The sequence below is a fragment of the Panthera onca genome, chromosome B1, assembly GCF_046562875.1.
Source record: "Panthera onca isolate mPanOnc1 chromosome B1, mPanOnc1 haplotype 2, whole genome shotgun sequence".
NCBI classification, from domain to species: domain Eukaryota; kingdom Metazoa; phylum Chordata; class Mammalia; order Carnivora; family Felidae; genus Panthera; species Panthera onca.
Window position 1 is genome coordinate 198,177,182 of NC_138342.1, and position 17,796 is coordinate 198,194,977.

General features: G+C 43.7%; 1 protein-coding gene across 1 annotated transcript in view; it reads right to left on the bottom strand.

Moving 5' to 3' along the window:
* Positions 1-2,021: 2,021 nt before the first annotated feature.
* Positions 2,022-17,796, bottom strand: part of LOC132691480 (uncharacterized) — an 83,685-nt gene continuing 67,910 nt past the window's right edge. The window contains exons 3-4 of the mRNA XM_078445232.2: positions 3,049-3,133; positions 2,022-2,358 (exon numbers count right to left, since the gene is read on the bottom strand). Of these exons, the coding sequence (XP_078301358.1) occupies positions 2,192-2,358; positions 3,049-3,133 (252 nt within the window). The 3' untranslated portion in view covers positions 2,022-2,191. The remainder of the gene's footprint in view (positions 2,359-3,048; positions 3,134-17,796) is intronic.

A 17,796-nucleotide genomic window follows, 5' to 3' on the forward strand; every position in this document is an offset into this window, starting at 1 on the left:
CCCTCCCCTCCAGGGTTCTAGTTCCTCTGTTACCAAGCCAGTCCTCCGTGCTTGAACCAAGAGCAAAAGGCATGGAAAAGCATGGAGTAGAGGCACAGGGCCGTGCTGGGGTTTTCCAGACAGTGTGTAAGACAGGGATGTCTGTGGGCCTGTGAATGGTGGGAGAGAGAGAGACTGGAAAGCAAAGAGGGTTTGCACCTCGTGGTGAAGAAATACAAATAAGGAGATGAGTTATGTATGTATGTATTTATTTATTTATTTTTTAATATATGAAATTTATTGTCAAATTGGTTTCCATACAACACCCAGTGCTCATCCCAAAAGGTGTCCTCCTCAATACCCATCACCCACCCTCCCCTCCCTCCCACTCCCCATCAACCCTCAATTTGTTCTCAGTTTTTAAGAGTCTCTTATGCTTTGGCTCTCTCCCACTCTAACCTCTTTTTTTTTTTTCCTTCCCCACCCCCATGGGTTTCTGTTAAGTTTCTCAGGATCCACATAAGAGTGAAAACATATGGTATCTGTCTTTCTCTGTATGGCTTATTTCACTTAGCATCACACTCTCCAGTTCCATCCACGTTGCTACAAAGGGCCATATTTCATTCTTTCCCATTGCCACGTAGTACTCCATTGTGTATATAAACCACAATTTCTTTATCCATTCATCAGTTGATGGACATTTAGGCTCTTTCCGTAATTTGGCTATTGTTGAGAGTGCTGCTATAAACATTAGGGTACAAGTCGGTTCCTAAATTCCCCTGGTGGGAGTCAAATGGTGGGAGACCATTTGACTACTGGACCCAGAACCATTCTGATGGGGCACACTGTGGACTGATGTCACAGACACCAGGAATGTCCAAGTCCTGTGAGCCCTGTACGCAGACCACGTGGGAAGCCAGTGCCCACTGAGAACACCCAGGAGGCTAACATTTGTACCTGGATCCGAATAGCTTTGCAGACGCTCATTTACAGCTGATAATAGTCTATTGTTTGTGTACACACTTGCACTGAATTTTCTTTAGTTGTTCAGTGACGGGGACCGGTCATGTAGATGGTCTGCACTGTTACTGGCCATAGCTCCAGGCACACTCTTTTCTTTCCCATGTGACTCTTCCGGTTTGGGAAGAACGCTAGTAAAACTTACCTCTCCTCTTTGTCCTCCGGCCTCCCGGGCACTTCGCACTACTTCCTGCCTCCTCTCCCCACACCCCCACCTCCAGGTTTGCTTTGTACATTGTAGAAAGCCACTCTGCAGAGGCAAGACAGTGACACCTGTCATGGAGAGGTGACTTACTCAGGATACTACAGCAGATGTCATGCCCTGAACAAGAAAAGTGAACAAGGAAGACACAGAATAATCACAGCAATCCACACTGGAGCCTTCTGACCTGCACCTGATGCTCCTTTCTGGATGGTCTCCCTGAGCACCTGCGTGAACCACCACCACATGCTGGGCGCTGTGCTCCCTCGACAGTGTCCTCCCACTGGGCGGGTTGCCCACTGCACCAGCAGGTCCCAGGACAAAGCTCTGTCCTTGTATGGCCTCACCCCACGATGGGGGATCCTTTCCTATCCAGCCTCCTTGCAATTGTTAAGGAAACCATAACTTCCCTTCCAAGCAGACAGAGTACTGTAGACCAGCCAAAAGAAAAATCTTAGATTATGTTCTTCTTACTGATGGTGTCATCTCGGGTCAGTTATGTAACTCATCTGAGTGTGGTTTCTACATCGGCAAAGTGGGGCTGATAAACCGAAACACTCTAAGGATGACATATGTTCTGTGAATGAAGAGGCTGTGTGGGGCCCCTGAGTGGCTCAGTCGGTTAAGCACCCGACTCTTGGTTTCCACTCAGGTCATGATCTCACAGCTTTGTGAGAGTTCGAGCCTCGCATCGGGCTCTGCGCTGGCAACACGGAGCCTGATCAATGTTCTCCCTCTCTCTCTGCCCCTCTCCTGCCCTCTCTCTCTGTCTTAAAATAAACAAATAGAACTTAAAAAGAAAGAAAAGGCTTTGCAAATGTAAAGCATAATAAAAATTTTATTCTTAAATTGTCTCCCTCTCCCTGACACCCCCTTCCCAAAAAACAACGATTTCTTTTAATCAATCCTAAAGATAAGATGACTGATTAGTTAGACCTGAACGTTGTTTGCTTTTATTCGGACGGGGGCGCCCTGCTTTGGACCTGGGAGTCAGGGCTTCTCGGCTGCTGCCCGCCCCCATAAGCCCTTCACTTTGCAGCAAACGGTGAATGCCCGGCAGGGCCCTCGGAAAGGCTCACAGTCTGGGGTCCCTTGCTTCAGGCAGATTCCACCACGCAGGTAACAGGGTCTTTCAAAGTTGAACGCCCTGGTGGCAGCTGGAAATGAAAAGGTGTTTGTATGAAGCCGCAGGTCTGGGGCAGGGGTGGGGGCGTGCCAGGGACCTGGGGGTGTGGGGGGAAGCCCTCGATTTCCCCGCTGGACATCTACAATGAGTGGTTCAGCTCCAAGGCCTTCCCCTCTCATTTTTCCATGAGACATCATGGTTGGTACAACCACTGGATGGATGGTTCTTCCTGAGGTGGGGACAATGGGGCATTAACCAGAGGGTAACCTGTGCCACCCGGTGCTCCTCACTGATCCCCCCACCTCCTGCCACCCGCACCCATCCCCACCCTCATGGAACCATCTGAAGGAAGCCTCGCCCTGTGAAACTCAAGGCCACCACCGTGACACGAGGGTCAAGCAGTCCCCAGGCGGAGCCTGTGTGAAGGATCTCTGTCTCCACACCAGGTGATACCAACAGGTGAGCCAGCGGATTCTGTTTCCAATCATCCGGTTCATCCACAGGGAAGGGGAGGGAGGAGAAGACAGCTACCTAACCAGCTCTTTTAACAGGATGTTTGGAATTCCCTCCGAAGGAATTCTTAAACTTTGCAGAAAGTTATTTTGGGGTGTAGACATGGCCTCCGAGTAGCTCCCTGATGCTTTATTCTTCAACTGTGGTTGACTGAGGGAAGGGAAACAACAAAGTGATGATAAGAACGGGCGTCGTGCTTGGTATTTACCGGGCAGTACCTGGAAAATGATAAACACAGCAGCGAGGACCACCTGGAGAAGTCTCATGGTGACAGAGCTGAGGGTCCCGAAGTCCTGATGGTGAAAATCAGGAGGACAAGGTCAGAAGCCCAAGGTTCTGTGTCAGAGGAAGTCACGGCAGCCCAGGGGTTGGCGTCGAGATGAACTCCCTCTGCCTGAGGCCCCACTCCTCCATCGGCTCTGGCCCTTCTTGGTCCCTGAGCCCCCGCTGCTTGCCTCATGTTTCTCTCCACATGTGGGTTGAGGCAGTGCTGTCTTTTTTCTTTTTTGCTAAGTTTTCTATTGTAATTCCAGTATAGTTAACATACAGTGTGCTAGATTAGTTTCCGATGTACAATATTTTCATCCAGCAATTCCATACCATACCCAATGGTCATCACAAGTGCAGCCTTAATCCCCAGCCCGTATTTCCCCCATCCCCCACCCACTTCCTCTCTGGTGACCATCAGTTTGTTCTCTGGAGTTAAGAGTCTCTTTCTTGGTTTGCCTCTCTCTTTCTTTTTTCCCTTTGCTTGTTTGTTTTGTTTCTTGAATTCTATATTATGAGTGAGATCATATGGTATTTGTCTTTCTCTGACTTATTTCACTTAGCATAACAGACTCTAGTTCCACCCATGTTACTGCAAATGGCAAGGTTTCATTCTTTTTTATGGTTGAATAATATTCCATTGTACATATACTCCCCGTATCTTCTTTAAAAATCCATTCGATGGACACTTGGGCTGCTTCCATATCTTGGCTAATGTAAACAGTGCTGCTATAAACATAGGGGTGCATGTATCCCTTTGAATTAGTGTTTTTCTATTTTTGATTAATGCCCAGCAGTGTAATTCCTGGATCGTCAGGTGGTTCTGTTTTTAGAGGCACTGCTATCTGACCACATGGAGTGACGCTGGGGTCCAGGCAGCACCGAAGCTATAGCCCCTGCAGGTGAGTGGTAGGGGCCGGCAGTCAAGCTGCTAGGAAAGGAGAATGAAGAGAGTTCTTCACAGGTAAGACAGTTCATTGAGGCAAGCTGATGGGATGGTCCAGTGCTCCTTACAGAAGATTCAGAATGGCAATGGATTGGCTATAACCTTTCTGGAGAATCCATGTTGAAGGAAGAAATAGGGGAAAGGGGCACCTGGGTGTCTCAGTCAGTTGGACGTCTGACTTCGGTTCAGGTCATGATTTCACAGTTCATGGGTCCAAGCCCCGCATTGGGCTCTCTGCTGTCGGCATGGAGCCTGCTTGGGATGGTCTGTCCCCCTCTCTCTCTGCCCCTCCCCCACTGGTTCTCTCTCTCTCTCTCTCTCTCTCTCTCTCAAAATAAGTAATAGATTTTTTAAAAACTTTAAAAAATAGGGGGAAATATGCCAAATTATTCCTAGGATTTGAATTTTATTCTTTATTTCCACTTCAGTTACTTTTCTGACATTAAAAAAAAATACACTTTGGAAAATTGCAAATAATAATGTAAAAACTGGAAGGTTAAAAAAAAAAAACAACCCATAGCCCTACCTTTCAATTATAAATGCTATTTACAATTCAGAGTACTTTTATTCTTTTCCCTTGTGAAAAAAATGATGTAAATACTAATTTTTACGTTTAAAATATAGAATCATACTTCATATAGGTGGGTTTCCCCCCACGGTAAATATTATCCTGGAAATTCTTTAATGTCTATTCAAATACATTTGCTTCACATATTTGGAGGACTGTACATGTATCTTTAGAAATTCTCTCTCTCTCAAAATAAGTAATAGATTTTTTAAAAACTTTAAAAAATAGGGGGAAATATGCCAAATTATTCCTAGGATTTGAATTTTATTCTTTATTTTCACTTCAGTTACTTTTCTGACATTAAAAAAAATACACTTTGGAAAATTGCAAATAATAATGTAAAAACTGGAAGGTTAAAAAAAAACAACCCATAGCCCTACCTTTCAATTATAAATGCTATTTACAATTCAGAGTACTTTTATTCTTTTCCCTTGTGAATAAAATGATGTAAATACTAATTTTTACGTTTAAAATATAGAATCATATTTCATATAGGTGGGTTTCCCCCCATGGTAAATATTATCCTGGAAATTCTTTAATGTCTATTCAAATACATTTGCTTCACATATTTGGAGGACTGTACATGTACCTTTAGAAATTCACAGGATTTTCAACGTTTATATAAATGCCGATACATGGACAGTCAACTGCCTGCGTATTTCGAGTTTCATAGGTGTTGCCCAGCTGCCCACTCCAGAAACTGTTGTTACTACTTTATCCTCTTGCTGACAACGTGCAAAAATACCTTTGGACTCTTGATCTTCTTATTGGTACTAGTTATTATCAATGTTTTCAATCTTTGCAAATCACATTAGTGAATAATAATACCTTCCTGTCTGTGGGCACCTGATGGCTCAGTCAGTTAAGCGTCCGATTCTTGGTTTCGTCTCAGGTCATAATCTCATGGTTGGTGAGTTCGAGCCCCAGGTCAGGCTCTGTGCTGACTGCACAGATCCTGCTTGGAATTCTCTCTCTCTCCCATTCTCTCTGCCCCTTGCTGCTTGTGCTCTCTCTCTAAATAAATAAATAAACTTAAAATAATAATAATAATTATTATTATTCCTGCTAATAATTATTATTATTATTCCTGCTTGCTTTAGTATATCTTGTTAAAATTATTTCTGAAAAAGTTGAGCATTTTTTAACAATGTTCGTCGGTTATTTTTGTCTCTTGTTACCTGTCTATACACTTCACTTGGTTTTCTATTTTCCCATTCATCTGTTCTTACTGATTTCAGACAACTCTATAAATATTTAAGGTCATTCATCTTTTATCACGTGTGTTACAAAAACTGTTTCTGGCTTCCTTTTTGCCCTGTACCCACTCATCTAGTAGCCAGAATTCATGGCTACTCTTGAATGATTACTTTTTACTTCGTTCATGTTTGGTTTTTCTTAAAGACAGGTTTTGTCTGTGTGTTTACCTAATTATGTCTGTATTCCTGGTCAGGTCTGTCCTTGATTCTTTGGCGCAGAGGTGGAAGCTGTTCTGAAAAGCTGTGACAGACCTGAGTTCCCAGCAGTGACATGGAGACTCTTTCGTGCTCCACTCAGAAGTGGGAATTTCCCGAGCTCACAGAGATGCCCCTACTCTCTAGTCCTGTGCTGCCTCAGAGAAGAGACACGAATTTGAGTTCATGTCTCTGTTCTCTTTGAACACGGAGGCTTGCACGGAAGAGAAACCAAACCACACATGATGGGAAGGTACGGACGATGACTAGACCTACCCTGATGTGACAGTACCTCAGGACACCCTGGAGAGAACAGATGGGGCATTTTGCATACTAGTCAGACCACCTAAATCCTAACTTCAGCAGGTATCAATGCCCAGGAAGGCTCAGGTCGTGGGGTGGACTCTGTTCTTGTCCGCTCTCCTGTGTGTCTCTTCCTGTGCGGTGCTGCACGATGTTAACCGGCATTCCGTACGATGGAATATTACCCATCCATGAAAAGAATGAAATCTCGCCATTTGCGATGATGTAGATGGAAAGAGAGAGTATAATGCGAAGCAAAATGAGGCAGTCAGAGAAAGAGAAACACCATATGATTTCACTCATGTGGAATTTCAGAAACAAAACAAATGAGCAAAGTGAAAAGAGAGGCAAACCAAGAAACAGACTCTTAACTACAGAGAGCAAACAGATGGTCACCAGAGGGGAGGTGGGTGGGGGGTGGGGAAATAGGTGATGGGGATTAAGGATGCCTTTGTGATGAGCACTGGGGATTCTATGGAAGTGCTGAGTCACTTTATTGTACCCCTGAAACTAGTATTACATTGTATGTTAACTGGAATTTAAACAAAAACTTAAAAGGAAAAAAAATTATTTGCTTCTTTTCAGGGGTCAAGGGTGAACTGTATAAAAAATTTTTTTTTAATGTGGCATTAAAAAACAGAAAAAATGAGTCAAGACCTTGCTTATGGTTCTTGCCAAGATTCACGGCCACTCTCAATGATTCACTCTTACAAAATAACTTTTCAACTACTTACTCAAGTTAAAAATAATTTTATTGCTTTGTTAACTGACACTGCATTGAAATGACAGGTTTTATTTAAGAAAAAATGGATAATTGAGTCTCTCTAAGAACAAGGTTTCAACTTACTAGTTTTTGCCTTTCTTCAACATAACTTTTTTAAGATCTTCAATACAGGTCTTCATCTAGATCCAGGGCATTTCTTGTGACTTTATCTCTAGATATTTTATGGTTTTTCTTTCTATTTGAGTTATAATCTTCTCTCTTTGTATTTTATAATTGGCTACTATTTGCATAGAAAATGCTATTGATGATCGACAATAATTTTGTCACTGCCCCCCCCCCCCTCCGTTGGACTGTATTGGTCTTCTTGTGATTATTTCTCAATGGATTCTCAAGCATAAAATCATAAATCTATAATAATTATGATTTAACCCCTTTGATTCTGAGGTACATATTTCTTATTTTCTCCTCTCATCGAATTGCATAGACTCACAATTACTGGAGCCTTCAGAGATCACTTCACCCAACCTACTTGCTTCACAGTGGGGGAGCTATGGTCAACCTAGAAGGTCAAGACAGTGTCACAGCCAAGCCTGCAGGAGATGCCTCCCGGTCACCACAATGCAAACTTTGCCCTATTTCCCCCATTTTCTTCTTTCTTGTTCTCTTTTTCCTCCCTTCCTGTGTTAAAGATCAGCTTCCTTAATACCCAACAACCTAACAAGATTTTTCAAAACTAGATTTAAAAAAAAAGTTTTTAAAAAATGGATGCTTCAGTAGTTAATTGTTACATGTGACCTCTTCCATGAAAACCTTTGATTTTTGTTCCAGGACTTGATTACGAATTTCAACTCATGCATTAAGCACAGGCTGTGGTTTCAGCCCAGATGTCTTCTGGGCATCAGAAACCAGTGTGTGTCCAGTGAAGGAACTGAGAGTGTTTTAATGACAACATGATCATCCAGTGCTTCTGTGTCCCCCAGACTAAGTCCACCACTCTCTGAGTGTCCAAAATTGAGCTGATTTAGTTTATATCAGGATTTCCATTTGACTAGTGAGAGCCAGAGAAAATCCACTTTGGGTCAAGGAATTTGGGCTACCACTCTTTATAAGCCCTGAGAGCAATCTCTGGAGGATGTAGGAAATGGGAGAAAAACTGTCCAAAGTAAAGGTGATTGATATCTTTAAGGAAAGAAAGTAGAAATGAAGGGAAGGAGGGGAATAGAAGGAAAGAGAAAGAGAGAGAGGGAGAGAGACAGGCAGAGAGGGAGAGAGAGATGAGTGTGTGTAGCAGAGAAAGAGAGAGAATGATAGATAGATAGATAGATAGATAGATCGATCACATGACTCTAGCAAAATTCTCCCTGAGTCTTGGGGCAGCAAAGGCCCCAAGGTCTGTTCTCCCAGAAGGCGCCCTTGAGAAGGGCAGGCACCAGAGCAGATGGCCCCAGGTCAGCACTTCTGTTCTCTTTTCTACGATGAGAAAACAAAATACTGGCTGCTGTGTTCTCAGCCCACTCCCTGGCCTGCAGAGGTCTGAGCTTACTGACAACATTCTGACAAGATGGTCTCACTGAATGAACTCTTTCTCTCTCTAGCTAAAAAAAAAAAAAAAAAAAAAAAAAAAAAGAACTATCTTCTTGCCATCATGAACCAGCTGGATGTCCTATTACCTGTTGACCCATATTTCACCTAGGAGACCATGAAGTCTTGAAAATTCCAGACTGGGTCAGTTTACTCTGTCTCCTCAGTATCGAATCCTTCTGGATGAACCAGGCAGACAATAACTTTAGCCTCAGTAGGAGTAGGAAACTCCTTTCACAAAACCATAGACACTTGGAATTCATGTCTTTTCCCTGTGCTAATGGGTCACCTCTCTCCAGATGCTTCCCAGGCTCTCCTGAGCCTTCCCTTCTGAGCCTCTGAACCTCACACTTCACACAGGGGAATTAATTCACTCAGACAGGTGACTCACCGCCCACCACTCAGTACATTCCTGCTTTGAGGGAGAATCCAGGCAGGTGGCCGTCAAGCCCCCGATATCTTACTTTAGGTCAGTTTAAATGAACTATATCATCTTATACATGTAGATAGGTGGCTTTTGGTCTTCTGAGGCAGAGCTGTAAATATGAAAACGAACACTAGATGGGCCCAGTAACCGGTGACAAGCATCAAGCCCTCGCCAAAAGCAAAGCGTTATGCTACCTGCTCTCCGTGATCACTGCATTTCATCCTTAAGACAACCCTTAGAGGTAGGTTCTCACAATGACTGTGTTCTACAGATGAGGCAACAGGGCCACACAGTGGCCAAGCAGGAACTCAACTCAAGTCTGAGTCAAACCTATGCTCCTAGCTGCCATGCAAATTCACTTCATGGAGCCTAAATTCTTCCACAGAAATAGCTTCAGGTGTCTTAGGAATATGATGCAGAAAAATAAGTGGTACATTGAGATTTGGGATGCTAGGTTCAAGTCCTGGCTCTGTCTCTGACTTATGAGTCACGTCACCTCGATCCCTCACCTGCAAAGTCACAGAACTGGGGTAGGTGACGTCCCGAAGTCCCCCCCGCCTTGGCTCTGAGATGGGTGGTCCTAAGGCACTTGGGAGAGGTGTGCGTGTGCCCACGGAAAGGGAATCAAGTGTGAGTGGGAAGGTTAATGGGACCTTCTGCCTGATAATGAGGGAACTTGGTCTTGAACACACAGCCCTGTCCCAGATCCTCCCCAGTCTGCTCTCTGCCAAGCACTCACTCACCTCCTCTCCCTCCTGTGGGCAGCAGGGCAGCTTCCTCAGCCTCTTCTTCATTCTCCAGCACCTGTTCCTGGAGGTGCCCCTAATGGCCTGACCTTGTTCTGATCACATTGCTCTAGTGAACCAGAGAAACTGTTGAGTGGGCAACTTCCAGAGGAGCAGCTAGCCCTTGGCGGTCACCCAAGGGCTAGCGACAGGTTCCCCTATTAGCATTTGTGAATGTGGTTTCCCCAGTGGAGACTGACCAGCAAAAGTTTTAGGGAACAGAGAACTTAGCGCTGTCACTGCTTCTCAGGAAGGTCACGGGGAAGACACTTGCCTCCACCAAGAGCTGAGCAGGCGCCTTCCTTTTAGGAGGCGTGAGGTGCGATGGAGGGTGCTGCCTTAGAGAGCATATTGCAAGAGGGGAAACTGAGGCTGTGAGAACTAGAAGACATGGAGCAGATGAGAAGAAGGAGGAACAAACTTCTATGAAATTGTCAGACTTTGTTAGGGCTAAGATGATAAACAAGTGGAAACAGTAAGATCTCTGTGCAGAAGGGAGGAAATCAAAAGGAAATAGTGAAACATAACAGAAGCAAAAAAGAAATGACACATGTTGAGGGGAGACAGATAATGAAACAAGGCATTAAACCACGACTAGACCAAAGCTTTAGCCATTGAATGAGCTGTAAAGTCGGTAAAGTCGTCCACCCGGGAAGAGTGAGGAGTTTTGCTGCCTTTGGTGTGTTCCTGTGTGTTCCAGTGTGGGGCAGGTGCTCCATAGGAGTACACTGGAAATAAGTGGACAAAAACAGTTTGGGTTGAAAACTACAAACATCATTTGGGAATATTATTAAAAACTGCTCACTGCGGTATTTGGGTGGCTCAGTTGGTTACGCCTCCAGCTCTTGGTTTTGGCTCAGGTCTATCATCTTGTAGTTTGTGGGTTCAAGCTCTGACATCGGGCTCTGCACTGATAGGGTGGAGCCTGCTTGGAATGTTGTCTCTCCTAACCTCTCTGCCCCTCCCCCACTCATGCTTGCTCTCTCTCTCTCTCTCAAAATAAGTAAACCTAAAAAGAAAATGCTCATACACATGAAAAGATGCTCAACATCACTCATCATCAGGGAAATGCAAATCAAAACCACACTGAGATACCACCTCACACCGGTCAGAGTGGCTAAAATTAACAACTCAGGAAATAACAGATATCAGCAAGGATGTGCAGAAACGGGAACCCTCGTGCACTGTTGGTGGGAATGCAAACCGGTGCAGTCACTCTGGAAAACTGTGGGGAGGTTCCTCAAAAGATTAAAAATAGAAGTACCCTATGACCCACCAACAGCACTACTAGGAATTTATCCAAAGGATACAGGAGTGCTGATTCATAGGGGCACATGTACCCCAATGTTTATAGCAGCACTTTCAACAATAGCCAAATCATGTAAAGAGCCCAAATGTCCATCAATGAATGAATGGATAAAAAAGATGTGGTTTATATATACAATGGAATACTACTTGGTAATGACAAAGAATGAAATCTGGCCATTTGCAACAACATGGATGGAACTGGAGGGTATCATGCTAAGTGAAATAAGTCAGTCAGATACACACACACACACACACACACACACACACACACACACATATGGGTCAAGTTTGAATTAACCAAGAGAAACACTGGAGCCAGAATACCTGGGTTATGGCTCCAGGGACACTCCCTGGGCAGGTAGCTTCTCAGCTCTGGGCCTTAGTGTCTCATCTTGAAAATGAGAGCACTGAATTGGAATTTCTGGGCAGATTCACAGGAGCAGCACAGCAATCAAGTGAAAGGAATTATAGAGAGACAGAAGTCAGTCAGGTGAGCACCCTCAGCCCTCACCAGTTCTCAATTTCTCCCTCTCTCCTGGCCCCATTTCCAAGGACACAGTATGCTTGACTCAGCACCATTCATCAGGAAAACCAGTCCCTCTGCTCCTACAGTTTGCCAGTTACTTATCCAGAACCAGGGTACAAAATGAACAAAATACGATCTCAGAACACGAGGGGCCTTGGGCTCGATTAAACAGATGAACTCTGTTACAGTTCATGACTGTCAAGTGTAGTAAGCCCAAAGGGTCTTACAGGAAAGGACAGTTGTTGCTCTATGTTGTGGGGGTAGGGGCGTGGAAGGGAGAAATTGGCAAACCTTTTGCTATGGAGTTAACCCTTTATCTATGTCCTAAGAGATGAGTTGACATTTATGAGGCAGGCGCCGTGGTGAAGCTCATCCAGGAGAAAGCAAGATTCTGGGCAAAGATCTACAAGCATAGATTTAAATGTGAATTTGGGAAATCATAAATGAGTCCTTTGGCTGAGGTACAGGAAAAAGAAAATATTGTAGGATATATAGAATCAGATCTTGGATGGTTGAATTTGTCCATATGTAAAGAGAAGACATTGAAGGATTTTAAACAAGATGACATTGTCAAATATGCAATTTAGAAATAACTTGGTGGTAGTATGTAAGATGGATTCAGGAAGCCCAGGTAAAAGGACTATTATCAACCAGAAACTTCTGTGGTTTTTTTTTTTTTTTAATTTTTATTTTTGAGAGAGATTGAGAGAGAGAGAGAAAGAGAGAGAGAAACACCACAAGTGGGGAGGGGCAGAGAGAGAGAGAGGGAGACAGAATCCAAAGCAGGCTCCAGGCTCTGAGCTGTCAGCACAGAGCTCAACGCAGGACTCAAACTCTGAATGGAGAGATTGTGACCTGAGCCGAAGCTGGACACTTAACCAACTGAGCCACCCAGGTACCCCGAAACTTCTGGTTTTAAAGTGGGAAAGTAAAGATGGTGATTCTCCCCTTCCTCTCTCAAGAACTCCCCAAAAGCAAAACAAAAAGAAGTAAACAAGAAATAGAGATGTAAATTTTATTATCTGCAAAACTAGTAGATATGTATTACTCCAAAATAGTATAAATAATGAATTGTCATCAAATTCATGATGTGGCCAGATTAGAGGGAGACAAGAAAGGCTACCTGTGCATGCAGGCCCCAGAAAATGCTGCCAGAGCACAGTTCTGCAAATCATGCCTTCACCCTAAAAGACACACCAACAGTCCTTTACCTGAAACAGTGGGATCAGGTGAGTGGGCAGGTAGTGGGAGATTCTCTGAACCCAGACTGGCACCACATTTCAAAAATGAGGAAGGAACATGTTGAATAAGGAATCACATGAGAGTCTGTATTTGTAGGAAGCAGTCTGGTTATGAGGCAGCAGTAATGAGTCTGATTATAAGATGGCACATGGTATGTCATCCTGGTGGATTAGCCATTGAAATATTGTATTCATTTCTATAATCTTGTGTCATAGGGAGGATTCCTGGTGCCCTGAAACCCACTTCTGTCTACTCCCTACAAAAGCCTCTTAAAAACAGATAGTCCAAGAATATTTCACCTGGACAAAGATGAGTCACCATCAAACAGAAACCAAACCTAACCTTTCCAAAGATATTACCAAAAAAAATTTTTTTTAATGTTTATTTATTTTTGAGAGAGAGAGAGTCAGAGTGTGAGCAGCAGAGGGGCAGAGAGAGAGGGAGACAGACACAGAATCCGAAGCAGGCTCCAGGCTCTGAGCCATCAGCACAGAGCCCGATGTGGGGCTCGAACTCACGAACCGTGAGATCATGACTTGAGCTGAAGTCGGACGCTCAACCGACTGAGCCACCCAGGCGCCCCCCAAAAAATTTTTAAGTGAGGAAGGAACAGGAGAAAAAAATGTTAAAATAGTAACCCCCAACTGAAAATATCACCACGAAATGGATAAAAATTTTGACTTAGTGAGCACCATAAGTTAATAAAGAGGACGAAGAAATTACTTGTTTTGAAACAGGGATAGAACACAAATCAGAGACACATTAACTCAGAAAAGGTATTTTGAGATAAGAAAAGATAAGAAATCTGAGCTTATAGAACGAAGGTAGGAAGTGAAAGAAGGAAATAAAACCACAATAGAATGGAGGCACACAGAAGAGACAGCATAGTTTTGGAAAAAGAGCAGAGGACGATGGAACAGGATGGAGTACCATAGGTTAAATGTTATGGAAATACATCAGAGTTCATGTGGATGAGCAGGAAGAAATGACAGACATGGAAGAGAAAAGAGAGTTGGCATTCATATAATCAGTGCCTCTGAGAAGCAATTGGGAACACTTTAAGGATAAGATTTTAAAAAGGATTTTCAGCTGATAAGACTCCAGTCTACTAAACCGAAGTGGTATCCTAAGAAAATCTGACACAGATCAATAACAAATTAATATCTCCATACAATTCCTGGATTTTTAATATAAAGAATATTTCATAATAGTAAGGTGAAACAATCAAGTTGCCAATATTATCAGGAAGGCCCAGACCTGTACAAAGGAGCCTTCAACACTAGAAGATGGTGAGCAATTCCAGAAAAGTCCTCAAGAAGAGGAGATGTGAGCCCATACGGTTTTTTACTCAAACACTTGCCCTTCCATTATAAATGCAATGAGCATTTTTCAACACAAAAGGACTCAAGAAGGATAGCTCCAGTGAGAAGCTCCACTTGGGAAAGTGTGCTGGAGGACTGAGTTCAGCCAAAGGCAAGAAGGATGCAGTGTAGGGTACAGGTGTTGGAGTGAACGGTGAGCTGGTGTAATGGAAGAACCATAGAAGGACACAGAGTGAGGACAGGTGTAGAACCCACTGCAAATGTTACAGAGGATGAAATGTGAAATTCTACAACTAGTGAATGATGGGAAGGAAGGGAAGGAAATGTCAGCTGATGCTCTCCCCCACCTCCCTGCTTTTATAGCTGGAAATCAGGAGACATCATGTAAACATGATGAATCAATGAACACACACCTAAGTGAAAGAAAAGTAATATTCTCAAGTAAAATTGGGTAGTAAAGGCTATAGTGAAAATTGGTAATTAGAGCATTGTGCACAATAGGGAACCAACAGAGAAGAAGGTTAATTGGTTTCTTTAAAATTACAGTGGAAAAAGAGATCATTTACAATATTAACACAGAAAATATTTAGAAACTTAATAATGGATGTGTAAGAAATATATGAATAAAATTTAAAATTTAGTGAGGACACAAAATAAGGTTTTTATAAATACAAAGGAATAGCATATTCAGAGATTTATAAATTCAATATCATAGAAGTCAAAATTTCTTTCTCTTCCTTTTTTTCTTTCTTTCTCTCTCCCTTTCTTTCTTTCTTTCTTTCTTTCTTTCTTTCTTTCTTTCTTTCAGAGTGAGAGAGGGTGTATGTGAGCAGAGGAGAGGCAGAGAAAGAAAGAGAGAATACCAAGCAGGCTCCATGTTGTCAGCACATAGCCTGATGCAGGGCTCAATCCCAAGAACCATAAGATCATGACCTGAGCCAAAATCAAGAGTTGGATGTTTAACCAACTGAGCCACCCAGGCTCCTCTAAGTCAAATTTTCTTAAATGTGATGTAATCTATCATCTACCTGTCTATCATCTATCATCCATCTAGTTAACTTACTATCTCATAAACCCAATAAAGAAAACCAAAAGGACTTTTATTAATTACAAAAGTGGATTCACTCAGAGCAAATCCAAAATCTTTGCACATACAGCTCTGACTTGGCTGTTCTCCCCCTCCTCACCTGCCTCCTGCCCCCTCCCACCCTGGGCCTTAGCACCCTCTTCTGGAATATACTTTCCCCACAGATGTGCATGGCCCCATACCTCTGATCTTGTTCCCTATTCTCCATTACACTTAACATCTTATGAACTATTTGCATTCGTTTTCTAGAGCCGCCATCACAAAGTCCCACAGACTGGGTAACTTCAACGATAGGGATGTATTTCTCACAGTTCCGGAAGTTAGAAATCTAAAACCAAGGTGCCATAGGATTGGTTTCTCCTGAGACCACTCTCTTTGTCTTGTAGATGGTCGCCTTCTTGTGGGGTCCTCATATGGCCTTCTCTCTGTGTGCTCATATCTCTTCCTGTGGCCATATTTCCTCTCCTCATGAGGACACCACTCATAATGGGGTAGACCCACTCTATTGGCCTCATTTTAACTTAATCACCTTTTAAAGGCCCCATCTCCAAATACAGTCACATTCTGAGGTCCTGGGGGTTAGGATTTCAACATAACCCTTCTGGGGGATGCCATTCATCCCATAACACTATTTTACGATTTCCTCATCCATGCTTGTCTTCCTGTCTCCCTCTCTCCCACACACTGGGATGTAAGCTCTGTGATGGCAGGCACTTTTGTCCTTTTTCTCTGCTGTATCCCCAGTGCTTAATACTGTGTTTGGAATATAGAGGAAACTAGAAACTGAATAAACATTTGTTGAAGAAATACATTTTTCCTTTTTTCTTAACTCATCCACAGAGCTGCTGTGTAGTTAGATTTAAAGTTGTTACTGCTTTTTTTATTTGCATTTTTATATGCTGTATTTGGTTTATTTCCCTTATAATAAAAAAAATATTCTCTCAGCGTTATTTTCAAAAGCCTCAGACCCCAAAATTTGGGGCTCAGAGTCATGCCATGCTGATCGCCAAACCAAGCCTCAAGATCACTCTCAGATCTTTTCCACTGTGTCTTGAAACCTGAGCCTTTCTTTACACCTGCCGGTTCATCTCTGGAAATGGTGGGTCTGGCCCCATCAGCAGTGCAGTGGCCAGGTTCCTGCATGCTGGAGAAACCAGACACTGACTTCCTGGATTGCCTGCCTCTTTCCAGAATTCTCCAGGGCTGTTGGAGCTGGGAAGACGCCATTACTTGGCATACCTGTAAGTCTAGCTTTGGCTAGGCCTGCTACTATCTCCGGTTGCCAGATATCCAAGTCTGATACCAGAGACGCTCTTTACCCGCACACCTGCCGCTGGAGCCCACACAGTTATCAGAACAAAAGAAGCCCTCTTGATAGAGTGTGGAGGCAGGATATTTCTTCTGACAGTCTCCCTGAGAACTCCAGAGCCACACGTGACCACCATCGGCTTCCTTCGGCGACACCATGAAGCTGGGAGAAAGTGAAGCAGATGTGTCAGGAGCGGGACTATAAGCAATGTCATACCCAAGCCGGAGCACCTGATGCTCCCCAGACACACCTGGAAGCCCGAGCTAGCAATGACTCATTTTCCCCTTCAAGGGTGCCCCTGATGTTTGCACATCTTTAAGACCTCGTTGGTGTGGGCAGGCCGAGGGTGTGGGGGTGGACAGTGCATTCCCCAGCGGCCTCAGCATGCCTCCAGGCTTCCTCTGGGCCTTCTCGGGCCAGGAGGGAGAGGCCGGGCCTGTGTGGGGAGAGGGGAGAGTGGCTCCCTCCAGAGCCCCCAATCCACACTGAACTCAGTGAGCACTTCTTGGAGAAGGCCGAGCTTCCCCAGAACAGAGTCATGCTAAAAACAAAAACAAACAAATGAAACAACGTTGGCTGCTATAGTGATGCCAGAGTGGAGAGAGGATGAGGATGGGGAGAAGGGAGACTCTCTTGGCCTCTTACAGATGAGGGAGATTCTACTCTCTGAAGCTGGGGGGCCCCTCCTGGAAAACAAGTCTTCCCTCCTGGTAGACTCTGAACCTTCTGGAGCCAGAGAGTGCGCTCCAGAGCAAATAATATATTTTACAGAGAGAGACAGAGAGAGACAGAGAGAGGGAGACAGTGAGAGACAGAAGCAATGTGAACAAAACCAAGCAGATTTAAACATTAATTTGTCAGAAACAAATGTCCCCAGTCTCTGGTTTGCCCAGTCTTGGTAACTTTGGTGCGCTACCGATTAGTTTTATCATCAGCATCATCATCTTACCTGGGTTTTAACCATTTTCGTTAGTTTTTCAGAATTTTAAGTTTTTTTCCTGTTTTTTAATTCCCCCTTTGCCCTTTTATTGCTTTCATTTCCCTGTGCTAACTTTAATCAGAGCAATTTTTTAATTTATGTTTTTAATGTTTATTTATTTTTGAGAGAAA